The sequence below is a fragment of the Odontesthes bonariensis genome, chromosome 18 (assembly GCF_027942865.1).
Source record: "Odontesthes bonariensis isolate fOdoBon6 chromosome 18, fOdoBon6.hap1, whole genome shotgun sequence".
Taxonomy (NCBI): domain Eukaryota; kingdom Metazoa; phylum Chordata; class Actinopteri; order Atheriniformes; family Atherinopsidae; genus Odontesthes; species Odontesthes bonariensis.
In genome coordinates this window covers 14,686,193-14,713,305 of record NC_134523.1, presented here as the reverse complement: position 1 = coordinate 14,713,305, position 27,113 = coordinate 14,686,193, and the positions used below count along the sequence as shown (strand labels likewise).

At 39.2% G+C, this 27,113-nt stretch overlaps 1 protein-coding gene across 3 annotated transcripts in view; it reads left to right on the top strand.

Annotated features, from left to right (window-relative positions):
• LOC142367128 (CUB and sushi domain-containing protein 3-like) overlaps positions 1-27,113 on the top strand; it is a 373,180-nt gene that overhangs the window by 148,893 nt on the left and 197,174 nt on the right. For all 3 annotated transcript variants that reach the window (XM_075449071.1, XM_075449070.1, XM_075449069.1), the window contains exon 5: positions 13,655-13,852. In XM_075449071.1, the coding sequence (XP_075305186.1) occupies positions 13,655-13,852 (198 nt within the window). The remainder of the gene's footprint in view (positions 1-13,654; positions 13,853-27,113) is intronic.

The following is a 27,113-nucleotide window of genomic DNA, read 5'->3' as shown; positions in this document are numbered from 1 at the left end:
TTTCCCGCTCTTTGAAGTGAACCCATCTTTCCAGAAGACTGAACCGCGAGTGTAAATTCAGATCTGCGTGTGTGTGGTAAGCGCAGGTGTGAATGCGTGTGTATGCATGTGTCACAGACGGTGCAGTGCAGCCTTAGCAAAATGACAGTGATGTCAGACACATAACGATTTCCTATTGGCTGTCGACCCCGAGGCCTAACGACCTGTTATCGATCTGACCAATTAGCATTCACACCTTTAATTAATAGTGAAGCCTGATGTGCACGCGAGAGGTAGCACACACACACACACACACACACACACACACACACACACACACTCGTACAACAGCGTTTTAATTAATAGTAAGGAGATGGGTGGCTGTGGGAAGAGATAAGAGAAGAAGAGAGGCAACAAAGCAGGAGGCAAAGATGAATGTGTGAAATAAGGAGTGTGACTAAAAGCAGTGAAGCCCCCTGATGGAAGTACTAACAAGTCTGAGCTTATTGATATGCTTTTGATAACACAAACAAGCTTGTCTTCAAGCATTTGAGGAATTGCAAATAGTTCCACCTCTGTGTGTCTAATCTTTAGAGTCATACAGCAAACATGATGAACATCAGTCTCTCTAGCATACACAGTTTAGAAAACTCCAGTGAAGTGAATAATCACCTTGCTGGAGACAAAGATAATGTAACTAATCGTATTCCTCAGCACAGAGCACATCAAAGATTGGAACTCCTGAAACTCCAAGTTTCGTGTTCATCCGTTTAATATCAAACGTGTCCATTCTTACGACACCTGTAATGCTGTAATACTGTTTAGTGCTGCTGTGGATTGTGCAGAAAAGGCCTTCGCCAAAAAAAAAATAAAGGCTTTTATGACCTATCATGATGGTTACAGCCTGTAGACACACGACAATTAGTGAGAGAAGATGGGGTGTGGGGTATTTTTTGTTTTTCTTTGAATGCATGCGTGCGGGTCTAATGAAGTTCTGTTGGCAGGATGTCTTCAGGGGGAAATCTAAAGTTTTATTGAGCTGGGCCTCAGAGAAACATTGATCACTGCATCAAGGAGCTATACCCACACAGACACCTTCACAGCCACAAAACACACACGTTATACTTGTATGTACGTGCAGTGACACGCACACAGTGACACGGGAGTGTGCTCACACACACTCACACACGTGCAAAGTGCAGGGAAGGAGCCTTATAATTGACATCTCCACGTTGCTTTGAGAGCAGTCAGACTGGCGTCATTATCTGCTCTTTCAATTACATATGGGGAAATTGCATGGCTTGAAAAAAACTAAGTACATCTTTTCAACTAACATTCATAGTTGGACATTTCATCCACAATGATGAGATAATTGTGAGGACAGGGTTATTGTCTTCCTCCCTGATGATTGACTTGTTTCGCTCTGACACATTATATTGCATCTTCACTTGGCCGAGTCTAATAGTGTATCTCGGTCACATGAAAGCTTGCAGTCATCTACAGTTAATTTCAAAGAGCCAGAATTCTTGCTTCATTACATTAAGATTAAACTGAGTCCTGATTGGTTCCGGTGATTCCATAACTTCGCATGCATAGCGATTTCTAAAGTGATGCACAAACCCCCTTTCAAGGAAAAGTTAGGAAGTTGTTTTATTTGAAAAAACTTAAATCTATCATTTGTTTATTTTTTTTCCACTTTTAAAACGGTCCCAATCACAACGGAAATGATCTTCAGTGTTTTTACTGATGAACTCTTCAGATAACTCAGCAAATATAAACATTTATAGAATTTGATACCAGTGACAAAGCCAGGATAAAGAGATGTTTACCATTGTGTTGCATCGCCTTTTCTTTTAATTACGCTTTTTAATCATTTGGGAACTGAAGACACGGCTATTTGCAGTTTTGTGAGAGGTCCATTCCTGCTGAATACAAGAGCACAGCTGCTCAATGGTCCCTGGTCATCGTTGTTCCATTTTCCTCTTAATGCCATTTGTTTTCACGAGGAGACACATTGTACAACAGTGCTGATGCACACAAATATCATCATCCCAGATGCTGGTATTTGCACCTTTCACTGACAACGGTGTGGATGAGTGCAAGTTTCAGCTGCTTTTCCCCCAATGAATCTTGTTGGACAGGTGCTTTGTGTTCAGTTTTAGGCTAGGTGTTGAGAAACAATGGTTTTCTAAGGTACTCCTGAGCCCATATGGCTTTATTTATTACGGTAGCATGATGTTTTCTCAAGCAGCACAACCACGCGTTTAAAAGTGGTATTTGGCCCAGATCATCCCTGAATCTTTACGCAGCATTATGCACTGTAGCTATTGAAAGATATTTTCAGTTTTGCATTGGAGAGCCCTTTATTTTTAAACCATTCATTGATTTTCTGACAGATTTGGGCACAAGTAGAGAGTCACAACCAATCTTCACCAGGAGAGATCAAACCTTTGTTGGATGTTCTTTTTATACTCAATCTTGACACCCTGAACCGTCGCTAATGCATTAAATCAATGGTCAGTGAAGACAATTAAAATCCTTTTCTTTTTACTTGTGTCTGTCAAATCATTTTATATTTGTTATTTGGCTGTAAGTAGTGGTCCAAGAGAGACCATGTAGACCATATATTTTTATCACAAGTAATATCTTCCTGCTCCAGTTTGTCATCCACCTTTTCCAATGAACTGTTTGTCTGATTTACTCCATAAATCATTTCTTCCAAAAGAAAAATCTGTGTCAGAGCTGCACACAAGTAGGTTGAGTTGCTTCATGATTCTTTTAAATGCAAAAGATTATTGTTCAAATCCAGCATCATCTCACCACCAAGACGGTGTTTGTGGAGGGGGTGTGTGTGTGTGTGTGTGTGTGTGTGTGAGAGAGATAGAGAGAGGTGAGACAGAACTTTTCTGTACTGTAGTGTGTAATAAACCAAGAGAGACATTAGTTGTCTTCAGCTCTGAGCCCATAATGTTTGATCTTCTCTAGAAGCTACTATCATTAACAACAGCATGTATTAACTGATACTTCATAGTTGCTGATTGAAAGTATAGATGTCAAACTCAGGCCTGCAGTGTAATTATATTTGGCCAGCGAGGTAATACCAAATGTCTACAAGAGCTGGTCGGCCGGTAGACAGCGCATGCACCGCTAATACTACAAATCCCAGAATGCTCTACAAGCGCCCCTCCTCTGTGAATATTCATTAGCAACCTTCATTAGCTACCAACCGCATCGGGCCACCCCTCCCAAAAATGGCCGAAACGAAAGGTGGGAAAAAGGAGCTTGGGAAAGAGGTGGGAGGCAGAATATCTGTTCCCAAAAAAAATTGGTTTTATTATTATTATTACTGAGCCTGTGATAAAAGGTTTCAATTGAAATCTCAAATTTCCAAATTCAATGTTTAAGCAATACTTAAGTTTGTTTCCATATGAAAAGGTTCTTCGTTGTATCTGAAGAGAGGGAAAAACTTCCTCAATTGTAGACATTTAATAAATATCAAGGCTGGCCCGCGACTTTGTCCAAGTTCATTATTTAATACCGGATCTAAAGCATTGAATGACCATTACTCTATTTGGGGGGGTCTAAGTTTATCCCATTTTAACTCTCCCTTAGAAGCTGTCTGTATCTTTCTGAATTGAACACATTTTGCTGCCTCTTAGTCTCTTTTCCCACCATAAATTGTTTCAGAATTTATCTTAATCACTTACAGTTACGCCAACAGCTACCAATAAAAAGTGGTTTCTAAAGGGGAATGCAAGTGTAATTTGTGCTGGTGTGTGTGTATGTGCATCTGGGTGAATGATTTAGACTTGAAGTTAATTATACTCCTTGTCTCTTTATGAGGTGCCATAAAGGCCAAAACAAACATACATAATATCCATGATATACAACATACATAAATGTGATTGGGCAGTAATTTTAAATGCTCTTTGCCAAACAAATGTTCCATTCAGTAACGAGGAAGAAATGTCGTCTGAACTAAATCTTGAGTGATCTGCGTGAAAAACCTGAATATTTTTACAGTTTTATGATAGTTTAATATAATAGTTTTTTCCCATTTATCCCACATTCTGAAAAAGTTATTCAGGAAGAATGAGATATCATTTTGACACGTGTGTCGGCCACCACAGGGTCCACATGACCGTGACTCCTTTAAGAATCTTTGAGATGTGCCGGAGAAAACTTAACCCGAAACTTAAATGAGCGACAACTTTCGACAGAAATAAATGTTGTGACATTGCATGAGTTCAAAATGATGCAACTGCAAATGTGAGCGTGTGACTTCTTTTTTTTGGCACGGCAGTGTATTCTGAAATGACCAGTTATGCTCTTTTGCAAGTTGTCTGTTCCCAATTAGCCTGCTAAAGTTGGCGACAAAACACACAAAAAAACCAACTTTTTTGACGTCCTTCACGCTCATGCACACACGAACGCACACAATTTTCTGTCAAACTTATTTTAAATTTGACCTTTTATTGCTATATAGTGCTTGTCATAATTACGACCTAATACAGCTCTGGCTTTGCCCCTTAGTAGTCAATTAAGGAACCAATGGATTCTGGTATTATATTATAACCCCTTAAATTTCCTGCAAAAAAAATGCAAAAAAAAAAAGCATACCCAAAGTAAATTTAAAGCTGATCTTTAACCATTTGGAGTAGAGGCATGGTTGAGGTCTCTTTTGAAAGAGAACCTTTGAATCTGAATCTTTGTAAGTACTACTGTTACAGAGTAATATGAGCTTGAATACACTGAAAAAGAAGGATTTTTTTTATCCCCGCCTAATTTTTCTTCAAAGTGACTTTAGCATGGAGCTGCAGACTGGAAAATACAATTGGGACTATAACCTGAAGTCTTACCTAGTCCTACTTCAAATTTAATTGTAATACAACAAAAGATTTTACACAGGTTTTTCTAAGGATATGACCAGGCGTGCCAAAAGTGTGCCATTTGGAGACCCATGGAAACCATAGTACCACACTTTGGAGAAAATGCTGCTATTCTGTTTTTTTTTTTTTTTACACGTTTTACATTACTTGCTGTTGGCAACATGCCAATAGTTGTAGCAATCTCGACCAGGCACAAAGCACAGGGACACATCGCATGTGGTACACTTCACACGAGTCTTGGTCTGGCAGTGTCTGCACCTCAAGCGTCCAGCGGTGCTGTGCCCTGACATGTGCACAGGTCTCTGATGACTGGCGTGAAACGGTCCAGGGGACTCAGTCCTGTCAGAATCATCCTCGGAGGGTCTATTATATAAAAACAAAGGGAAAAATATAAAGAAAATAGATTTATTTAAAAAACTAGAAAGGTTGAGCTGTGCATGTGAGTAAAATAACAATGAAATAAAAATAACATTAAGAAAAATGCTTACTTGTCGAGAGCAATGTTTCCCTCTTCATACAATGCTTCTTCTCTTGAGTCAATCGACGAAAAGAAATCAGTCCTCCTCCAAAAAACTCATCAGAAACATCCCTATCCCAACCTAAACAAACCTCCAAGGCTTGCTCCATAGTGCACTTTGTTTGTGTTACCATTATCAAGTTTACAACTTAACCACGTTCAGTGTTCCATCAGTAGTTTGGAACTTTGACTTTTAAGTGCTCCTATTATCACAGCTGAAGTGGATGATAGGTGCAGGATTGGGACGACGTATAAAGACAACTACCCTAAATGCATCCCCCGTTGTGATCTGTTGGGGTGGAACATGGCCATTATCCTTACACTGCAGAGGCGGATTGTTTTAGGTACTTTGGTCTCAATCTTTTCCATTACTGATGAGTTTAAAACTGCACATATAAACCTCATTTGAATAAAAATGTGTAACCAAGATGATACAATCAGCCATTTTTGTTTGGCTATGGTTTGAGCTGAAGTAGACTTTGCATAGTCTCTGTAAAGTGGAAGCTTTATCTGATCAAAGGTGCTATATCATGTAGACCATTCTCTTTGAGCTGAGAGTTGAGATGTTTTTGTGCCTCTGTAAGTCTGTAATATTTATTCATTTAAAGATGGTTCTTTATGTCTGGATATAAATGGAAAATAGAAAAAAGGAATAACTTTTGAATGTTTAGCTAATCTTTCTGCCGTGCTTGTCTGCAGGGAGTTGACTGGAGACTCAAATGGTCTTTGTCTGGAATAGAGTCAGTCATCCTATCCCCTGCTGTTCCTCTTACTGGACTGCTGATAGTCGGAGGAGGCTAGAACTACTGCATAGCAGTGAGCTTTATCACTTGCATTATCTTGCCGGCCCTCTTGCTCTTACTCCTTATTGATGTCCACGTCGAGCAAGTGTTCAGGAACAACGTGCTCATCAACAAAGGGGATTTTGCTCTTCTCTCCTCTCGCAGCGACCACGTTTGGACTCCACTTGCCCTTTTTTGTTCATCTCTGTCACACTCTTTAAGTGAAATAGAAAGCAACATGTTGAAGTTCCAAAGCTCTGGTTTTAGCATTCAATACAGGTCCCCAATTTTCTACTTTTTTATGTGAGTATGTGTGTCACCCAGAGGATAAAACCTTTCATTCTCTCTTCCTTATCACATTCTCTTTTTTCTCAGCATCTGCTAAGCCTAATCCTTCATAGACTTTTCAGCAGAATTTTACCTTTCATGCTGTAAATGCATTTGCAGAGAAATGTGTCACTATTTCCAAATGGTGGATTTCTCATCACGGCATTCATCTTTTCAGATTAAAACATGCCCAACCATGTATAATAATTCCATATTATATGTGGTTGTTGAGCTGTCATAGTTAGAATGGGAGGAGATATCTCGAATCACAGTATGACAGTTGCCTGGCAGCTCTGCGGTAACTTTCATACAATGGAGAACAAAATAGTCCACTGGCACTATTGCAGATTATAGTTGAGTGAAATGGGCGCAAGAATGCTTTGCTTGTCATTTCAGTGTTAATATAACATCTGTGTAACCAATTAAACCACTTCGAGGCTTTAGCTGAGTTTAACGTGGAAAACTCGAAGTTCTCCAAATTTGTTTCGTCATCAAGTGTGTGGTGACCTTCATTCATTGCCTCTCTCACCTGGTGCATGTTCTCTGCTTGGAAATAGATGCAGCTTTTCATCAACTCCATGTTCAGCGGTAAGCATGAACAGTACACATATGCACCATGGATTTGTTTTTGTTGTTGGTTTTCTCTTTCCTTTTCCTGAACAACCAGAACAACTAAGCTAAAAACAGTCGACCGTATTCGTAAAATGAAGTTATGTTTGTGTACGGTCAGTTCAATATTCATTGATTTTAAGAGTTCCTCAATATCTCAATGTCTTTTGGAAAATGAAAAACCTACATTTTAGTTGAAACCACCGTGTGGATTGTTTTATGCGTTTAGACCTTTAAGCATTTTAGCTTCATGCATCAAAACGTAACGCAAGGAGTTAAGTTTATGTTAACTTTGAAGTTAGGGGATCTAATGGTGCTTATTCATTATGCCAAGACTTTACAACAAATATTAATGGAATCCAATAAGATGTTCTCCAGTGCTACCGACATTCCTGACAGCTGGTCTGTGAGGGTCTTCGAGCAGCCATGCTAAGGTTGGGCGACTGCCTGTGTTGCATTTCAAGGCAAAGCAAAACAGGGCAGTCCCAGGATATCTAGTGGTAGACTTGTGCGTGTCTTTCACACTTTGGTGGAATTCTAACCCACATTATAATATTTAAGTGAATACATTTTCTGTGTATATATTGCAATACATTTCCAACTGCATGGGGCTCCACTATCTGACTGGGAAAATCTAATAGTGTGGTTGTGCAGTAACTACTAGATCAAAAGACAGCTGTTTTAGCCTTTTTCCCTTTCAAATCACCCATCTCTGCTTGATTATGTCAAGATATCATAGAAAATACCCTTAAGTTTTTCCTTATCAGTTCACCTCTAATTCCAAATGACATTTATTCCAGCGAGGCTTCTCGTTAAGTAAGTAATAATAATCTATCAGTGGAAGCAGCAAGCTGCCAATTTCATTTTGCCATGCTACATAGAGTAAGAATGCTAATGTCAGGCTGAAAACACTTTATTCACTTTTTCGTGTGCACATATTTAGGAGTACTGTGGGTTGAAATTAAACAAGGAGATGTATTTCAGTATTGTTATACGCTTGTCTGACTTCGGTATGATTTGCTCAGCATCCATCAGTGTCCGTGTAGTGTATAGTGATGTAAAACACCTCTGTCCTGGAACTACTATTGGCAGCCTTTTTTGCCCACACAATATGTGTGAATATTTTACAGAAAGGTGTCTAACATGAAACATACACACATTACCATCCGCATTTACAAAACATAAAAAAATTCAAATAAAATGGGTTTGTCAGCGGCACTGGATAGGAGAGTTCCAGTTCAAGCATCCAGCCAGCTTATTCCGGACCGGACCGGACTGAACAGAACAGAACAGAACAGGGATCACCAAACTCTCTCTCCCAAGTTAAGACATATCATTTCTCCAACGAGTCCTCAAGGCATCCTCCCAGTGGAACGGAGCAGGAACACCTCCCCTGAGTAACGTCTTGAGGGCACCCTGTAAAAGAACCACCTCAAATGGCTTCTTATGTAGTGGATGAGCTGTAACTATACTGAGCCTGTCCCAGATGGCAGAAACCCTCCAGTGGAAGCTCATTTTCGACACTTGTATTCACAATCTCATTCTTTTGTCCACTGCCCATAGTTGGTCACCATAGGTGAAGGTTGAACCATAGATTAACGAGTAAATCGACATCTTTTCACGTTACAGCTCAGCTCTTTCTTCACCATGATAGAACAGTGCAGTGTCCACATCACTGCAGATGCTGCCCCGATGCACCTGTTCATCTCCTGCTCCCTTCCATCCGGGCTCATGAAGAAGACCTTGAGATGCTCAGAGTCCTCCATTTGAGTCAGCAACTTACTCTCTGCTTCAGCAGCGGAGGTGTTCGCTCAAAAGCATGCACAAACAGACTAAATCCAAAGTCTTGTGTCCATGGAAACAATTTTTTGCAGGATAGGTTTGGGAAAAAAATATCTAAAATGTAAATGATACTGGCTGAAAAACAACAGAGTCAATTTCTGCAGTCATTTGAACCTTTTAACTAAAGTGGGGTGTCATCGAGGGACAGGTGTCATCACTCTTGTAACAAAGTTAACGGACTGGTAAGATAAGCGCACATACTGATAAAAAGCAGTGGTAACTTCATGTACTTCTGGGGTAAAAAAAAAGCCAATTCAGCCAATTCAACACTTTTCATTTAATTCATCTTTTTTTGACATCCAAAAAAAATCAAACATTTTTTCAAATGTCTTTCTTTTTTTCCTTCATGTACATGTGTTCTGCTCTTTATGGCACACTTGTTTTAAAATGAAATAGATTAGGATCTGTGCATGCATTGCTTGAGTTTTGCCTAATGTTTTAACTTGTTTTCTTCATTTGCAATGTGTCGAGTCTTTCTAAAGTCGTTGTGAAACTGCATCCGTATTTTTGTGTACTATGTTGGCCGGGTAACTTGCAGCTTAGGTCATAAAACCTCATTAACTCGCTCAACAAAATCTTTTTTTTTTATAGCACAAGTCCTTCACAAGTCCATAAAGAGTTGGTCAAAGCCTTAAATAAATCAAACTGACAGGTTGACAGCGAGTGAAACCTTTTATAGATTTAGGAGCCAGAGAACACGTATCTGTTTGTTACAGAACTCAGTCCATTTCTATTATAGTCCCTATAAACCTTGGATTTTTATGGTATATGTCTTGGAATGAATTTGTGAATACCATTTTTTTCTGTTTTTCAGGTTTAGTCACAGAAAATCCATATAAATGGTTTCCTGTGACAGACACTGGGCTGTGTATTCAAGCATTTCGGCATCTATTCTGTTCATGTGTAAAACTCGGTTAATCTTTTCTAAAAGTTATTGCTGACTGAGGTGTAAACCCTCCAGACTCAGTGAATCATCGCCCTCCTTCGATGCGTCTTTACGTTCTTTATCCGGCTCTCTGTCTGTCTTCACTGTCCTTCACTCCCCCTCTCCATTTCTCCAGCCTTCCTTGTCATCTGTCTCACTAAAAATGCTGAAAGCGAGGCAGAATTCTCCCCGCCTTTTTTTTTTTCTGGTACTTTACTCTCACTTTTCACTCTCACCTCTTCCCTTCTCACTTCTGCTTCTTGTACCTGGAGTCGGATTTAATATCTTATCCAGGGAGAAATAAAAGTCAGGTAAAATGGTTTTGTGTGAGAGGGTGTGTGATAGAAAAGAGTGGCTGCGGTGTCTCTTTTGCATGCAAGACTTTATGTGGCCCGGTATGCCGGGGTGTTTATGTGTGTGAGTGACAAATGCAGATAGTCCTACAGATGGCCCATAAAAGCAGCAGCTTGTAATGAAGCAACTGAGACTGAAATCATGGTTATGGTAAACTGGGGAGAGAATGAGATGGGGAAAGAGAGGTAGAGATAGATGGATAAAAGAGAGATGTAAGTTGAGGAAGAAGTGCAGGTATGGGGAAATAAATAAGAGAAGGCACGCAACAATAAACCATGGAAAGGAGTGCAGTGTAGCTCTTGGATACTGAATAAACTATTGTAATGAAACTGTGTGATGTTCACAATAAACTAGACTGACAAAGAAGGAAGGATTGAGGGGATAGACAGAAAGCTTGATATAGTTGGAGAGATAAAGTTGGAGGGGGACTGAAAGGTTGATGCACTGAGCGGACTTACCATAAAATTTTCACTTGAGGAGAAAGCAGAGGGGAGGGATGTCATTTCGGAGACTATGGAAGGATGAGACACTGAGACCTTTACACCAAAATATGAGCTGGTATGTTTGTTTTTAAAACACGGATACTATTGCTAAAAATCATTTTATCTGTCCCTTTCCAACTGCCAATAGGAGCATGATTACCCTAAGTGTACGACACATTCCAAAATCTTGAAGCTCAGAGTGTAGAATGCTCCTCAAAAACCTGTCCACCCAGGTGCCATGTTTCCATCACTGCTGAAACAAACTCTGATTATAAACTTTCTAAGTCAAGACAAAAAACAGATATTGGTGAGTATTCATGTTTTTTTGGGAAAGGGGCTTAAATAAAAGGCAGTAAATGTGGAAATATTGCATGAAGAAGAAACAAACAAACAAAAAAAGTGCATGTGTGTGTGTGTGTCGGTGAGAGTAAATGTGTACCTGATCGGACACTGAACAACAGGCATCTTGACACTGAGTGGGTTCGCGCTGACTTGTTAAATCGATAGGCCAACGGGTCACAACACTGGGCCAAGCTCACATCCAATCACAATACAGCACAGGGGGTCGCCACAGTGATGGATGATCCTGGTTGTGTGTATGTATGTGTATGTGTGTGTGTGTGTGTGGATGCCCACATGTGCTGGGGTCCAAGTGTATCTTGCCAGTGAGTGTTTCTCACAGATAAGCAAGATGGCGGCTGGAGGGATTTCTGTGAGGGTCTTTAGGAAAATGGTTTGCTTCTCTGGTTTTTTGCTTTCTGAGCACCAAAAAAAAATACCTCAAACTAAGACCTTACAGATGGTCATTTCAGCACATGAGGAGTGCATAAGTGTTTTGTTTTTTCTCTTGTCCTTTGCAATGAACACTCATTTAAACACAACGTTTTTTTTTCTGTTCTTGTAATAACAAGCTTGTGGATATTGGGTCATTCAAGGAGGAGCCTAGTACATCAAAGTTTTACGAAAAGGAAATAATAAGGCTTTGTATTTGCAAAATGCAAAAAGCTTCATTGTCCTACTGTAATATTTCAAGCCAGTAGAGATATAGACACAGAGGGAAAAGAGAGGAACAGAAGTGTAATTGAAGAAGGTATGACATTTAAGTAATTTAATAAATGTATTACGCAGCCAACCATTCTGACAGTTACTCAATTGGTTAATTTGCTAACATCAAATCTGCCTGCTTTGTTAAGGATAATTAAACATTTAGCTTTATGTAATAATTCCATAGCTGTAATCCAGATTTCTATTTTATGTATGCAAGTTTCAGCCTTCTGCTGTCATCTTGAGCAAAATGTGCAGCTCTGCCTCCTTCTGCTATTTAGGAGCAAACTGAGAATAATCTGCCACTGTTGATGTTATCTTTCTGTCCTGTTCTTTCTTCCTTTTACTTTAATTCTTTGCACCTTACTCACTCCCCATGTCCAAGTAGTTTTCCACTTCTATCTATCATGTTGGGCATCCTATCTCACACACACACACACACACACACAACACAGCATCCACCCTAACCTTTCTGCCTCTCTGTTTTCGTGCCTCCCCCTCGCCCCATCCTTCTGGTTCCCACTCCCCATCTTCCCAACCCTATGTGTGTCTGAACTGTTTCATAGTTGTATCAATCAAGTTCGAACTATAAGACAAGAGATGGTCCCTGTGCTCCCATCTGCTTCTTGGTTTATGGCTTGTAATTCCTCTTCTCTCCCTCACTCTCTGTTCCACTCTCTCTCTGCTCTGTTTGTGTGTATGTATATATGCACAAAATTTACCATTGTAAAATGCATCTAGAGGGAAAACCGTTTTAAATTGCCTCCCTTCCTCTGAGGCTGCATTTAGTCTCTTTTGAGGGCGATCAAATGTTTACAGGTGCTCGACAGTATTTAATCTAAAGAACTACAGGTTTAAGGTAGGTCTGTACGGGATGTCAGAACAGGATGCGATGACGTGTGGATAGACCTGTGCTAGCACATTAGTGAAAGTTTTCTTTCTTTATGCATTAAAAAATGCTAGAGTCGGCATAAATAGCAGTAACATTATGTTGATGTGCTACCTCGCGGCACATATTTCTGTAGTCTAACTGCATCCCTCATTGCCATGTTCACATGTACAAAATCAAACTCACTATAGAAGCAACCTCTATGGTTCAGACTACACTACACTACACTACACCATTCTGAACAAAAAAAACCAACAATGGACTGTCGATTACAATATTGAATTCAAAACGTAAACTCAGCAGAGTTACTCAACACTTAGGATGAACATTTCTCTGTAAGTAACCAGAAAATATTAATCCAAGCTAGGAGTCCATTACATAAATATTTATAGAATGAACACTTGTGGACCTACAGATGGCAAAAACTGTGTAAAAGAGGGAGGATTGTCGTGGGTGGACCGGGATTCTGGTGTGACTGTATAGTGAGGGCAGATGGTTTACTTTGCTCATGGGTTATGTTGTACGACCCTTAGCTTAATCTTGCTAAGGGCATCAGGGAGGTTAATAAAGGCTCTGTTTGTAGGTATTTAAAATGCAGTAGTCTGATGCAAGTATCTTGCTTTTGTGACCAAACTGTACTTAAAGGCAAACCTGTAGACTGGAGCTGTAAAGAGGAAAACGTATCATGGGCAGCAGCTCTGATGCTCCATCCGTGAATACAACAGAGCCATTCAAGCACAGCACTTAGCAATGGGCCACCTGCATTTTGGAAGCACTCAGATCCCATAACATGTTCACCTATGCACCTAAATGTGAAGGAAATTAAGCTGAAAGCATAAAAAATATACAGATCTGTTTGCTCAGACCTGAGTGAGAGGGAGACATGACCCAAGTGTCTCAGAGAGAGACCTAAGAACTGGAAATCCCACTGAACATTTGGTAGAATGACCACTGAGTTTGAGTTAATAATTAAACCTTTTAGTACAAAACCTTTCTTCTTTTTCCTTCTTTCCAGAACTCCACAGTACATCTTGTGGGAATCCTGGTGTCCCACCTAAAGCAGTACTAAGTGGTGGCAGTCGCTTTGCTGTAGGAGACAGCGTACGGTACAGCTGTGTCCCTGGTTATGTCTTAGATGGCCATGCCACGCTCACATGCATCACTAATGCTGGAAACATTGCCGTCTGGGACTTTCCTGCTCCTATTTGTCGAGGTAAGGACTAAACATACGTGTGTGTGTGTGTGTGTGTGTGTGTGTGTGTGCACGACTTGATATGAAGAGTTTTATTCTGATGTGAAAATACAAAAAATATGGCCTTTACTCATTTGCACGTGTCAAAATTTGGAAAAAAGGATGAAAACAGAAATGTTATTAACGTTATTTCAGAAAATGTGATCTCTCTGATTCTCTCAGAACAAAATATTTGAAGAAAACACTTCATATTTATGTGTTTATGTATGTTTCTGTGACTGAAACAGGAAGACAGGCAAACTGTAAGTGTGTGTGTGTGTGTGTGTGTGTGTGTGTGTGTGTGTGTGTGGCAGAGAACGGGGCAGGCAATCCAAGAGTTCTCAAATGTGTGTGTGCGCTTTTCATGCTGCAGTTCCTATGCTGAGGAAATATTCATGCAAAAGTCCCTCATACAGTGCAGGTGGATGCAAATCAAGTGATGTGTGCTTGCACATCAGATATGTATGTTTGTACAATTAGCTTTAAACATACCGACTTTCAAAACAGCTCCTGCAATTTCTGAAAGAATAACATCTTAAATCGGAATTGCAGGTCTTTTATAGAAATGTTAAATAAGTTTAATCATTTTAAATCTAAAGCATCTTTTCCAGTAATCACAGACTGCCACGTCAGTTTATTTTATGTTTGCCTGAGTTAAAGTGGGCATCAGTCATTTTTACGAGGATTGATTAGGCGACATCAACAACAGTATGACTGAACCTTTGGCTGAAAAACCAAGAATGTACTCCAATGCTCCAGATCAAAAGAAACTCAGCATTTAGACATTTACAAAGGAAGGAAGGCAATCAACATTAGGGACAAACATAGTGCATGGCTTTTATTTGGCTTATTCTCCAGGACAAGATGTCACCATTTTACTTTTCTAGAAATCAAAAATATGTTCTGTATGTTCCAAACCCCCCAAAAAACTGCAATATGTAGGTGTCTTCCTGATCTCTGGGTTGTATTTGTTATGATTTTCTCTTTTAAACATACTTCAGCCACCGTTTCCTAATTACTCTTTGAGGAGGTGCTGGATCCAGTGTTTTAGATTCATAAAATTATTTTCCAGTTATCACTCAACTCCTCCTCTGTAAAACACAAGACTTATATGATAATTATTTTTGATAAATTATAATATTTTTAACCATTGTTGCATGGATAACACATCCTGCTGAAGTCTGGTGCATGGTCCCTGCAGTTTTAACTGACTTCTGAATTGCTCTGCACATATTTAATCCTGGTTCTGATGGGCTAGTGTCACAGTTATCTTTTGTTTGCAGCCACAGTAAAATCAGTTGAGCCTCTGCTGATGAATGTTACGTCCCATTCATGAAGTTTCAGCAGGCTATTGTCACTGGTTTCAGTTTAGCAGCTGATAAACAAATCGTCTTTTGTTGTGGCCACAAGCTCCCTCCATCTTACTTTACTTGAAAACTGAAATCACTCCTGCCTGTAAAAGATTTGAAGATCATAACTAATGCTTTTCTTTCCTTTAAATGTTGTAATTTTCTCTGAATAGGCATCCGTCACCTTAATTGCACTGGTTCTAATGTAGCACTGAGACTTCTCACTGGTACTGAGGGGAGAATCCAAGGCCCAGATTTACTTTGTGCTTGGTTCAAACATTAATTTGGCATTGTAAGGCTATTGTTGGTATTCATTAAGAGGGACATTGGTAATTTAGAATCTGAAAGTAATTTTTTAGTCTGGCTCTGCTGCTTATTTATTTATGGACGCTTCCCTTTCATGGCATTTCATTTTATCAGCCAGAGTCATTTAATAAGCTTTGTGCGACACATTTCACGGCCAGAAAAAGGTATGTCTTGAAATTTGTGCTTGACGTGGCTGGTGCATTTCCTGCATGCAGGAGACAGAACATTGCTGGTTAGAGTGTGTGAAAGTAGAGATTCTCCATTTGTTTAAAAGTTATTTGGAATACCATCAGGAGACGCTGTCGAAACAACCATTTTATTCTTAAAGTGGACCTGGTATGATCATATCCTGTCATTTAATTCTGTTGGGAGGGGCGGTTGTTTTTAAATCCAAACTATCTACACTTGTTGAACTCACGTTTCTGAGTGGTTATAGAGGCAACAACTGGACAGTGAGAGGAAGCCGGAGTACCCGGAGAGAACCGTGAACAAATGTGTAGACACAAAGTATTGTTAGCCATCTAACTGACTTTTGACTCAGTGTACCCATAACTTTTCTACTAAAATACAATCATACACCAAATCACAACACTGACATTTGAAACAGTTTCATTTACCGCTCGAAGTTCAGACTCATGCCCTTTTAGTGTTGGAAGAGCCTCGATGTTTCAGCTTCGGTCTCATGTCATTTGTTAAGTGTAGCCTACACCGAGCCAAGATTGCTGGGTATTTAGGTAAGCTGTGCTGAGCAGTAGTGGCTGATCACTCATTCCTTGCGGTATAATTATATTTGCTTCAAAAATCCGGGAACTATTATGTGATAATGGCCACAGTTGTTAAAAAAAAGTCTTGTGAGCGAAAGTTCGAGACTACTGGATTAATTAAGTTCATTTTGCATTAAAATACTAATCCATGCCTTCGTGTCTTTTCGTTGCTGTTGTTTTTAGCTTTGGGTGATGTTTAAGGTGATGATATGTCATTTTAACACAGAAGCCAGAAAACAAGGAAAAACATGTCATATGGCCTTTAATTCACTGGAGAAAATTTAGGAGAATCTGGAATCTAACCACATGTAGTTAAGCAACACCTGCAGTTCTGTACCAAAACTTTTGCAGCTCTTCATGTTTTGTTCTAATTTGTTTGTTTCGCCATTAATTATGTAGTTGCAGTTTACTTGTCTGCATATTCATCTGCACGCAGAGGGTCCCAAGGGATTTGAATCCACAGGTTGACATCTATATGCCTTCACTGCCTGGAATAATCCCATAAAATATCCCAGGGGTGAACAGTAGGCTGCATTGACAGCTGGCTGTGAGTTCAAAAGTTTGTCTGTATAATCGTTATGTTTCATAACGAGTTTATCAAAGTACACATGATAAACAATCTTTTTTAAAAAAGATTAAAGCCAAAGAGTGTATCTTATTTTGAATGTTTTAACTTTAGCTTTGATCATCATTGAAATGATCTAGTTGTGCCTGCGTTTATAAATCAGCACAGTTTTACGAGCTCAACTGCCGAACGGGACACTCAGCACTATTTATGATGTGCAATCAGATGCTAATTTACCTTGCTTAGTAAATCTGGGCCCACAATACCCTTTCTTCGTCATCGTTAACCAGCGATTAGTGATTATAGATGATTTCAAGCATCAGAATGGAATTATCCCTTATGCCATACTTCCAGAATTGGCATGCTAAACACTCTTTCCACTTCACAACTAAATCCCCAACTTGATCGAGTATTTTATGCTGTTAGACACATTAACTATGCATACACTCTTCATTTGTATCTCTATTGTTAATGTTTTTAATAGTAGTAATGTGAAAATGACTGGGCATTCTGTCTTTTAGATCTTAGTTATTACTTTGTGTTTGTGCATTTCTGGTCAGTAATTATGAATTCTTACAGATATTCTTAGCTTTCAATGATTTTTTAAAATTTTCCTCTCCTTTATTGTATCTTTAAATAAATCATCACTGTGTTTTTACATGAATGTAATCGCAAGTTCACACCACCATCGGCTCTTTTCAAATATGCTCCAACAAATATATTCAACTTGACTGAATATATTTATAATTAATAAAACAGTATTACATAAATAAACCAACACTGCGACTTCAAAATGAAAAGAAATGTTTCCATGCGACACAAACAGAAAGTTGTAAAAGTATTCCATCTCACCTCAAAAGGAATATTTTTCTGTATATCAAAGATACATTTTTATATAAGATTTTATTTCGATTTCCAAGCAATATCATAATAAGTAACAATAATAAACTAATTATATCACTCGCAATCTTAACAACAAAGCAAAACCAAGCAAGAAACAAAACTTTGCACAAACTAACAACACAAAACTAACAAGCTTATCTTCATTATTTTTTTTATGAATTGAAATTCAATCTGCTTATTTGGAGGTTTATCTTGGGTTATTGCTTAGTAAAGCAAATATCAATAAACCAATGCTCATAACATAGATTATTAATATGCCATTCATCTCTACCACGTACAACCATCTTTTATACCTCACCAGCCAAAACTTCAACTTCAGTATCATCATTGTAATTGTTATGATAACTTCCGTTCTTTCATTGACTTATTATGGGTGCAGTATCTATAAAAATATTACTTCTGCACAATAATGTAATCTTGACCCAGCAGTTTATTGTCTATAGCTATCAGTCATACTCACTATTTTTTTCACAAGAGCCACATTGGCAGAGCAAAATCAAGGGAAGAGCCACTTGTACGACAACATACTAAAGTCCCTTATTGCAAATATGAATTTCTACATATAAAACATCCCACAAAAAAAGAAACAACAAAGCCAATACATTTTCAATTAAGACCGTATTTACCTACCTTAATAGGCTACTGGGATGAGCGGAACCTGGCATGCATGTCCTTGACTTTCTTCATGTTGTATTTGTAGTTTGTTGATGTAATCATAGTGAGACATTCCAGATGAGCATGGTTTTTGTGCTGGTTTTTGCCCTTTTTTAATTAAAAACCGATCCATTGTGCCTGCATCTCGCGCTGGCTAGGAGCTAGCCTGCTCTGCGGTCAAGTGTGACGGTGGTTTAAGCGGGCTGCGTTGCCAGGTTTAACAATGCCCCCTTTAGGAAACACCATTCAGCCTTAAGTAATACTTAAGAAAGATACTTAATACTGTGCAGTATTCGCTGTATGTTATTGTTACCATATTGTTATAAGCTACTATGCGAGTGCGAGCCACCAATTAAAGCTTGAAGAGTCACGCAATGAGTATCTCTGGTCTATATGAAAGTAGAAATTATTTTCCTCTAAATTCCTCTGCTGTCCAAATACACCAACTTAAGTGTTCTTTTTGAAGCCCCGGCCAAGAATCATTCCATAAAATAAACATTTTTGCCTTCCACTCCAATCCATCTCAAATAACTGCCAGGTGACCTGAACTTCCTCATTTAGAAACTGGGAATTTATTGCACAACGGAACTTTGCTGCTCATCCTAAATGCATCCTGGCTGTAAATCTGATGGACAACTCAGAGTCTATCATCCAGAAGAGCAACATCTTTAACATATACAGTAGGAGATGGCTCACATCAAACATCACCATCCTTCCATGAGAGAGTGGGTGGATTCACAGTATGGAACTTGGAGTTCATGGTATGCGAGCCGTTCAGCGATGCAATTGCTTTATAAACCCAATGAGATACTATTATGTTCTTTATACATATGTGTTTTAATCATTAAAATCATCAATTAGATTTTCTTTGCCTTTTAACTTCCAGTGGACATATATGTTTAACATTTGGTCATGATGATTAGGGATGGACTGAGATATGTTATTTTAGAGGCCGGGGGAACATTTTAAGTGTAGAAACACGATACTGAAGTCAAATTTCAGGGTCTGTACATGCAAAAGACAACCTCGGAGCAAACGAAAGCCCAATATGGCATCCAAACAAACTGAGATTGACATGCAGGGGAGAAAATCCAAGTGGACAAAATCTCAACTCAATTTAATAAAGTCAATTTTAATCAACAAATGAATGAATGAACCAACCAAAATGATAATATGCAAATATGAAGAGAATTAAAGAAAAAAGAATCTGCCATTGATGAGTGGGCTTTATGTTTGAATAAACATTTGAAAGTAGTTTTTAAAGTAGGAACTAATTCAGCCAATCTGAAACAAATTGGAGAGAATTCCACATTTATTAACAGCAAAGGCCAACATAGTTTTAGTCACAAGGCCACACGCTTTAAGTGCTAAGAAATTTTAATATTTTAAAACCATTCAAAAGCATTTTTTGGGGATTTCAAAAAATCCAAATACTTACTTAAGAAAAAACCAAAACAATCTTTTAAGCACATCAACAGGAAGAAAAGTACCATTGTTATTTTTACCTAGAAGAAAATTTCCTGCAAGAAATTATTGAGCATGAATGTAGTAGTTTATATCAAGCTAAGCAGATGTGAAGCACTTCCAGATCATATTAAACACGGGTTACGATTTCACATATTTCATAACTAGCATGGAGATGAGTCTTTACCAACACAAATAATCTGGTGTTTAACTGTCAAAGGCTGATGATGCAGCCAATACGTATAAATATCTTCAGTAAGATCTCCAGCAACTCCTTTCAACAATTTCTTTAACTTAATTGGAAGAGACAAAAAAAACACATCTCCTGCAGTCATTTAGCATACATATGACACCTAACGCTGTGGAGGATTCAAGATTCAGGATTCAGTTCATAATTGTTCATAACCCTATGTAACAAAATTAAAGACATTGTGTCACACCAGAGAAAATAAATCATGTCACAATTTGAAGAAAAACAACATTATATTGATATCAGTAATCGGTCTTATTACTAAAGAGAGAAAAATAAATACATAAAAGTGCTTCTCTTTAGGGACACTGCCTTTTATGTTTTCCCAGACCTGCCTTTTTGTGCACAACAAAACCCAACAAAAAAGTCAAATGGTTTCAACAAAGTGCTAAAATGCTGCCCAACACTGCTTATTGTGCAGTAAACTGTAATTTGTGTCTAGGGGTTGAGGAAAGGGTGGAGAATGAAAGGGGAAGCGAGGCAAATGGCAACTTGTCAGTGCTGGATTAGCAATGTCTCTGTCATTCTGTCAGTAAGGCTAAGAGGAGCTAAGCTACTAATATGTTCACACATCCGACCCACTTTCATTTACACATCACACACACACGTACACACAGTCAGATACTGTTTTTACGTGTGTGCTGACACCTAGGGGCATTCATACCAGCTGTAATAGCTTTCTATCAATTATTCAGTCGTGCAATCAGATGACCAAAGATGCAGTGTTTTGAGCAACGGCACCAGAAATGTGCTCTCTCTCTGTTTTCCTCTCTAAATGTGTGTGTCGTTAATCTTGTCCCTTTTCATTACACGCTGTGCTTAAATGATCATGCATTAATCATGAATAGAATATTTAGAGTTTAATCCTTGCCCAACATAAGAATCAGCTTTCCATTCACACGTATCGGTCACATTCATGACTGAAGAATGTTAAAGACCAACTCGGATCGCAGGTGAACACTGGTGGTTTCTGGGCATTCGTAACAGAAATATTTTTGCTTGGATGCACAGCTCCTCCTTTGTTTTCGGGGTTCCCCCCCTTCCATCCAGAAGGATCAGGGAGTTTAAGTTTCATATCTCTGCCTAACAGTTGGAGCCAGTATGACTTAATGCTGAAACATAAACAAACTGCTCTGCATGCAGCAAAATTATAACCGCTAATTGAACTACTAAAACAACAGTTAAAGCCCCTTGACATGGTTTAGAGAATGATGCACCTACACTTTGTTACCTCTCAAAAGGTGATTATGTGATTGGGTCAGTTTGTTAGAAGAGTTACTCAAAAAGTAATAGTCTCCCCAGAGGCAAGGCATGGCCCAACTTGGCAATCAACTCGAAGTGATGAATGTTTGATGTCGATCCAAAGATGGAGACAGGATTTTTTTTAGCCTTGGTGTAGATATACAATCTTAGACATGGTACAGTAAGGCACGGTTTATTTTTGCCACGTAACTCATACTAACTGGCACTGTTTTTGGCACTACCTCAGCCAAGGTTCCAAGTGAGCCAAGTCGATACTGTATGTTGGCATGTAAACACTCTAAACTGCTAATTGGTCAGAGAGAATCATCACCTGTGGGCGTTGTCACCTTGTGCTGTGTAGTCATTTGGAAGTCTGACACACAATTTACAACTTAAATCGCAGATCTCAACTTTTTTTTTTGGTACACAGACGATGTATTTTGTGTATGACTAATGAATAATCATTATATTCATAAACTGTGAGAATGCGAGTACGAATTTACAAACTGATCTTTTTTTCGCCACTGATTTGAGTTGAAGTCTGTGGTGTTCCGTGGCTACGATCAAGCTTGAAATATATTGAAACCTTCCTGAATTAAAAGCCTATTGCAAACTGATTCGGTGCAATAACCACCTTACACGTCACACTTGTAAGTTGCTTTGTATTAAAGGGTCTGCCAAATAAGAGTAATGTAATAAACGCGCACATCAAAGTTGTGTCTGTAGTCTCGGTGTCGCCGCAGCGTCACATAGGCTGCAGTGATGAACAGCTGATCCCACCCAGAGGGGATGCTGTCGAGTGGAAAATTGAGCATGGAGGAGCCGTGCTGAGTTGAACTGTCCCTACTTTACCGTGTCATGTCATGAAAAAAAAACGGTAGTATATTGTTATCCACCAAGAAATCAGACTGGCAAACAACATATTTTCTAATGGCAAAAACAAGACTTCCAGCTGCCACAACCCACTGCAATACCCAAGTTAGTTTATGTTGTACCAAAAGCATAAAACAATAGAAAAATACATACTTTCCAGTGTCTGTACGTCTCAGTGCTGCTGCTGAAAACCATATGAGCTGCTGTATATACAGCATTAAAGCAACTGACAAGCGAAGTGTATAAAGATGCTCCCCTCATTACAGTGCAATGTTCTGCTGGGAAACTTTGACATATACATTCTACTTAAACATGTACCACCTACTGTAACTACAGTTAGACTGTCGACCTGAGTGAATCTATGCATTTATGTATGAGTGCCAGAGTGTGTGGTTCTGCTACATTGGTTCATTTTTATTTACATTTCGTCAACATCCTTCAGAATTTGAGCCGTCGAGATATTTACACATTTTTATACATGGGCCCAGCTGGCCCTTACGCCAGGTTCCCAACGGGAGCAGTGCCGCGTGGTAAGCGTGGAACGTGATGATTTTCATTTGATTTCTTATGTTCAAAGATTAGAGCATCCACACCGCCTACATGAGACACATATCGCAGCTGCAGCTCGATCCGCATCTGGAGTATAGGCATGGTGCACATCTTTCACGTGGTTCACGTTGTGGTTGAGTGATTGTCTGTATCTCAATGTTACGAAGAAGAGGATCAGCTATGAGCGTGTTGGAATTCACAAGCGAAACCGATGATTGGCCATGTGATATACTTTCAATAACTGCGTATGCCATAAACTGAATGAGAGCAATAAAAAAAGAGACGACTAGATGTTGGAGAGATGAGGAGGAGCCAGAAAGAGAGGAAGTAACGGCTAATTGTTGGAACTGAAAAGTAATAACGTGCACTGTCAAAACTTGAAATTAGACTAGCTGAGAAATGACACTGAGTGCGAGTGCGTGCGTGTGGTTGTTTGTGTTTCGTCAGCATTAAAAGAGTTGGGCTGCTGCTGCTTGGGTGCATGTTTTTGTGTGTTCACAGCAGTGTGCAGATCGTTGGTTCATCTCATGGTACTAATTCTGCTGCACTTGAATTTGCTTTCTGTCATGAGGAATAACATTCCTGGTCTTAGCCCACCCTAAAGAAAAGCTATTTATTGTAGTAGAGTTCAGCGTTAGTGTGTGCCCCTACAAAAGCCATGGTGTTTTTGTCTTTTTTGGTTAAGCTAAAAACAAAAGTCCCATTGATATTGTGCATAAACCCATATTCATCAACCTTAACTAAACAGGTTGAACTGAGAGAATCTAAAGAAAACAGGACAAATTACAGTACTTTCCGAGGTTCTGGTCTGAGATCAGTCCAACTCTGTCCAACTGTCAGAAACACATAGATACAAACAGCTGGAAATGCATTGTCAGCTACCTATAGGCTAATGTCTGCGTTTTGCAACTATGGCTCTTTTAACTGAATAACACACCCCAAATCACTCAGGCTATCTTGTTTTCATGAATGAAGCAAAAAATTTACTTCTCATTCAGCATCAGTGCACCTTTATGTATAGTCCCAAGAGACCCTTACTCGGGGCACTTTGGAAACATGCTTTTGCTATGTGGCCAAAATTTTGTCATTTGGCAGCATCATCTTAAAAGTTGACAGAGAGAACTAGAGTATGTTTAATTCATTTTAAAAGCTCCCTTGGGATCTAAAGTAGCCATCACTAACAGCTGTGTCAGACAGTGTCTTTCCTGTGTACAGAATTCAACCATGAATTTAATCGGAGATATTCCAAGTTATTGGAAGAGTGTTTATAAGTGGGAAAAGAAATAAGGCACTATGTTTATCCATATGTGTAGGCACTGATCTGATTATGTGATCGTGATGAAATATAAAATCTTGATCCAGGAGACACGTTTCTTCATCATGTAGCTGGGTTCTTATTCGTGGAATGCTTTATTAGGGACCGAGCAGTGAAACTGCAAGGACCCTATTGTATCTGTAGGAGTTGTTCTATATTATTCTTTCCGTCTGATTCTTTGCAAAAGGTACGCGAAAACTCAGGAAATTTTGCGAGCACCACGTGCCAGTCGACGACATGAAAGAATCTAAACTTTATATTTTTGGGAGTCGCTCATTGACTCTGCAGCGCCCCCTACAATGCTTAAAAATGGTCCCCGCATTGGGGTTAGTTTTGCGTGGGACGACAAAATTCGGTACATTCATTCATCATGCCCAGACGCACGAAAAAGTCTCCTGCCGCCATGGTCCCACGTCCACAGAAAGGCGGCCATTTTGGATGGAGACTGCGTTTTGGTGCCATTTTTGCCCCATTCCACGCCTTGCATATGATCAAACTAGTCTTACAGATTTAATGGTACAGGCTTCAAACGTGGCCAGGTTACTCTTAAGACATGGGGGGGAAAATTAATTGAAAAACCTTTCCAAACTCTGAACGGTGTGGGCGTGGCCAGGCGGTGAAAATCATGTGATGGCGTTTGTGATTGGAAAGCCTTATCATCATCTCAAAGTCATGAAACTTGGCACACACGTCCACCCTGTCGACCTCGTACGTATGTAAAGGGTATCGTGTGTGGGCGGAGCAAAATGGCTCAGTGGAGCCCCCTAGAAATTTTCAAAAATCCCTCCGCATTGGGGTTATTATGTGCTCATACGTACGCAGAGGGAATCGTGCGTGTGGGCAGAGCTGCGCGACTACGACGTCCAGCGTGTGCCCCAACGTGCGCACATCTCGGTCCCGCATACAGCTGCTTGCAGCTTTCTAGTTTCCATTTTTCCTGATCTGTCTTTTATGATCTAGTGTTGGTTTTCTCCCATTTTTCTTCAATGACAGACGGTGGTGCTGGTAGAGAAGTTTGTTTAAAACCCCTTGCCCATACTACACTGGCATGATTTATTAATGGCTCTTTTAGGCCTTCAAGTGCCTAAGAAACCATTTAAGGGGGTTAAGTTCTGGGGAATTTGGAGGAACATCCACTACAGTGAGGACTGCTTGGTCTTTGTCTGTTCTGTAATCATTTTTATCCTTAAGATCTCTGATATGTTCGAAAAAACCTGGAACCTGAAAACTCCAATTTGGATTTATGAACAATAGAACTTTTTTTCTGGTCACCTACTTTGAAATAATGGGGTGTCTTGGCCTGCTCAAAGAACTAGTTTAAACTCTTTTGATTAGGCAGCCATGTTTTGGAGATTACCTTTGATGGATGGATTCTTCTTTATTGACAAATGCAAATTCTTTACCTGAGTTTTTTTTTAGATCTTTTATTAGTTTTTTATTTTTATTTAGTGTCTCGTTGATGACACAGGTGTCACAAATGATTGAAACAAAAATGGATTTACCAAAATGGGCAGGGAAGCATATGTAACATTACAGATCTTTGACACTCGGTGGTGGTATTTGAATTTTATTTTTAGAAATGTTAAGGTTAATGTATGATAATGATATTCTGGTTAATTGCACTTTTGATGCAACTCACCCAGTTTCTGCAAAGCTCTTCAAAGTGTCGTCCATGCAAAGAAAAGTGTAGCTATGCTGTGATGCTGAGAAGGCTCCTCACTGCTTGGAATCTCACTTGTCCTCTGACACTTCTAGGTTTTGTGACATGTTTCCTAAAATTCTTTGTAAATTCATGACAACTGAATAGTGTCTCGAGTTTCAGCTTCGAATAAGCAAAAATGTCTTTGTTTTCATCGCTTTCATTGATCTTGAAATTATGTATTTTTCTCCGTATAACATCTCATTTAAATTGTATTCTGTATATATGGGATGCGCTTTCCCCCAGCACCAGGCAAGGAATAAATTGAATCCATTGCCATTATTATTTCTTCATTCTTTTGAATATATATTGTTTGTCCTGAGACTTACCAGAAGGAACACTAGGATATTTCTCAATTTGACCGAAAGAATCGGGCTGATGTTAGAAGATAAAATTAAACTGATAGATCAAACCAAAAGCATTGCACAGAAGGTATATTCACTTTGTATATAAGCTTAAAGCAATGTACAGTTATAAAACCTCTTGATATATTATTGACATAAACTGTAAACTGTAAACCGGGCCTTTAAGAACTTAATAGTTCGACAAGGACACGAGGTGCTGTAACACTTGTCATCATTTTACATGCGTCTGAGAGAGTCTGCCGGCTGAGAGTAAATTAGGGCCATAAGTCCCTCTGAGCTTGCTGCGGTGCCGACATGTTTGCTTTGCTCACATCCATCACACCGTTGCAAAGTTAAGAGATAAAGTGGCTTTAACGAAAGCACTTTTTTGGTAAAGTTGAAAAGTAATTTTTTGACAAGACATTAAACAGAATTGTGTATGTCATCAGATAACTCCTGTTTCATCAGTATATTTCTGACAGTACGGTGTCAGCTGAGTGTTTGCTGAGAGTTTCAGTTTGAGAAGGGAAAATAATTCCACGTTTATGACAATGTATCAAAGGGTAAGAAGTCTGTGTAAGAAATATTAGAATGCAGCATGTGTGCACCTTCTGCTTAAAAACACAAAGCAGGTATTAGGCAAGCAGTATTAGATTGTAAACACTCTGGTCAAGCTTGCTGAAACCGTGTGCTCAATCTTCAGTACCAGTCAGTTTTCGAACACTCCGCTGAGGACGGATGTTTGACTCCCACATAAACTTTCTGTCACTCTCATCATGCACTTTAAGTCTCTTTGCATGAGACGGAGCATTAAGGACTACTTCTGACAGCATGCATTCCTGCAGTCTGTGTCTTTGACTTGAGTGCTGAATGTGTGCAAGACTAAACGTGTGCTTCTCATGACAGTGTTGCTTTTCATGTAGCATGTTTGTAAGCTTCCTTCTTCCTCTTCTTGCTTTCCTCACT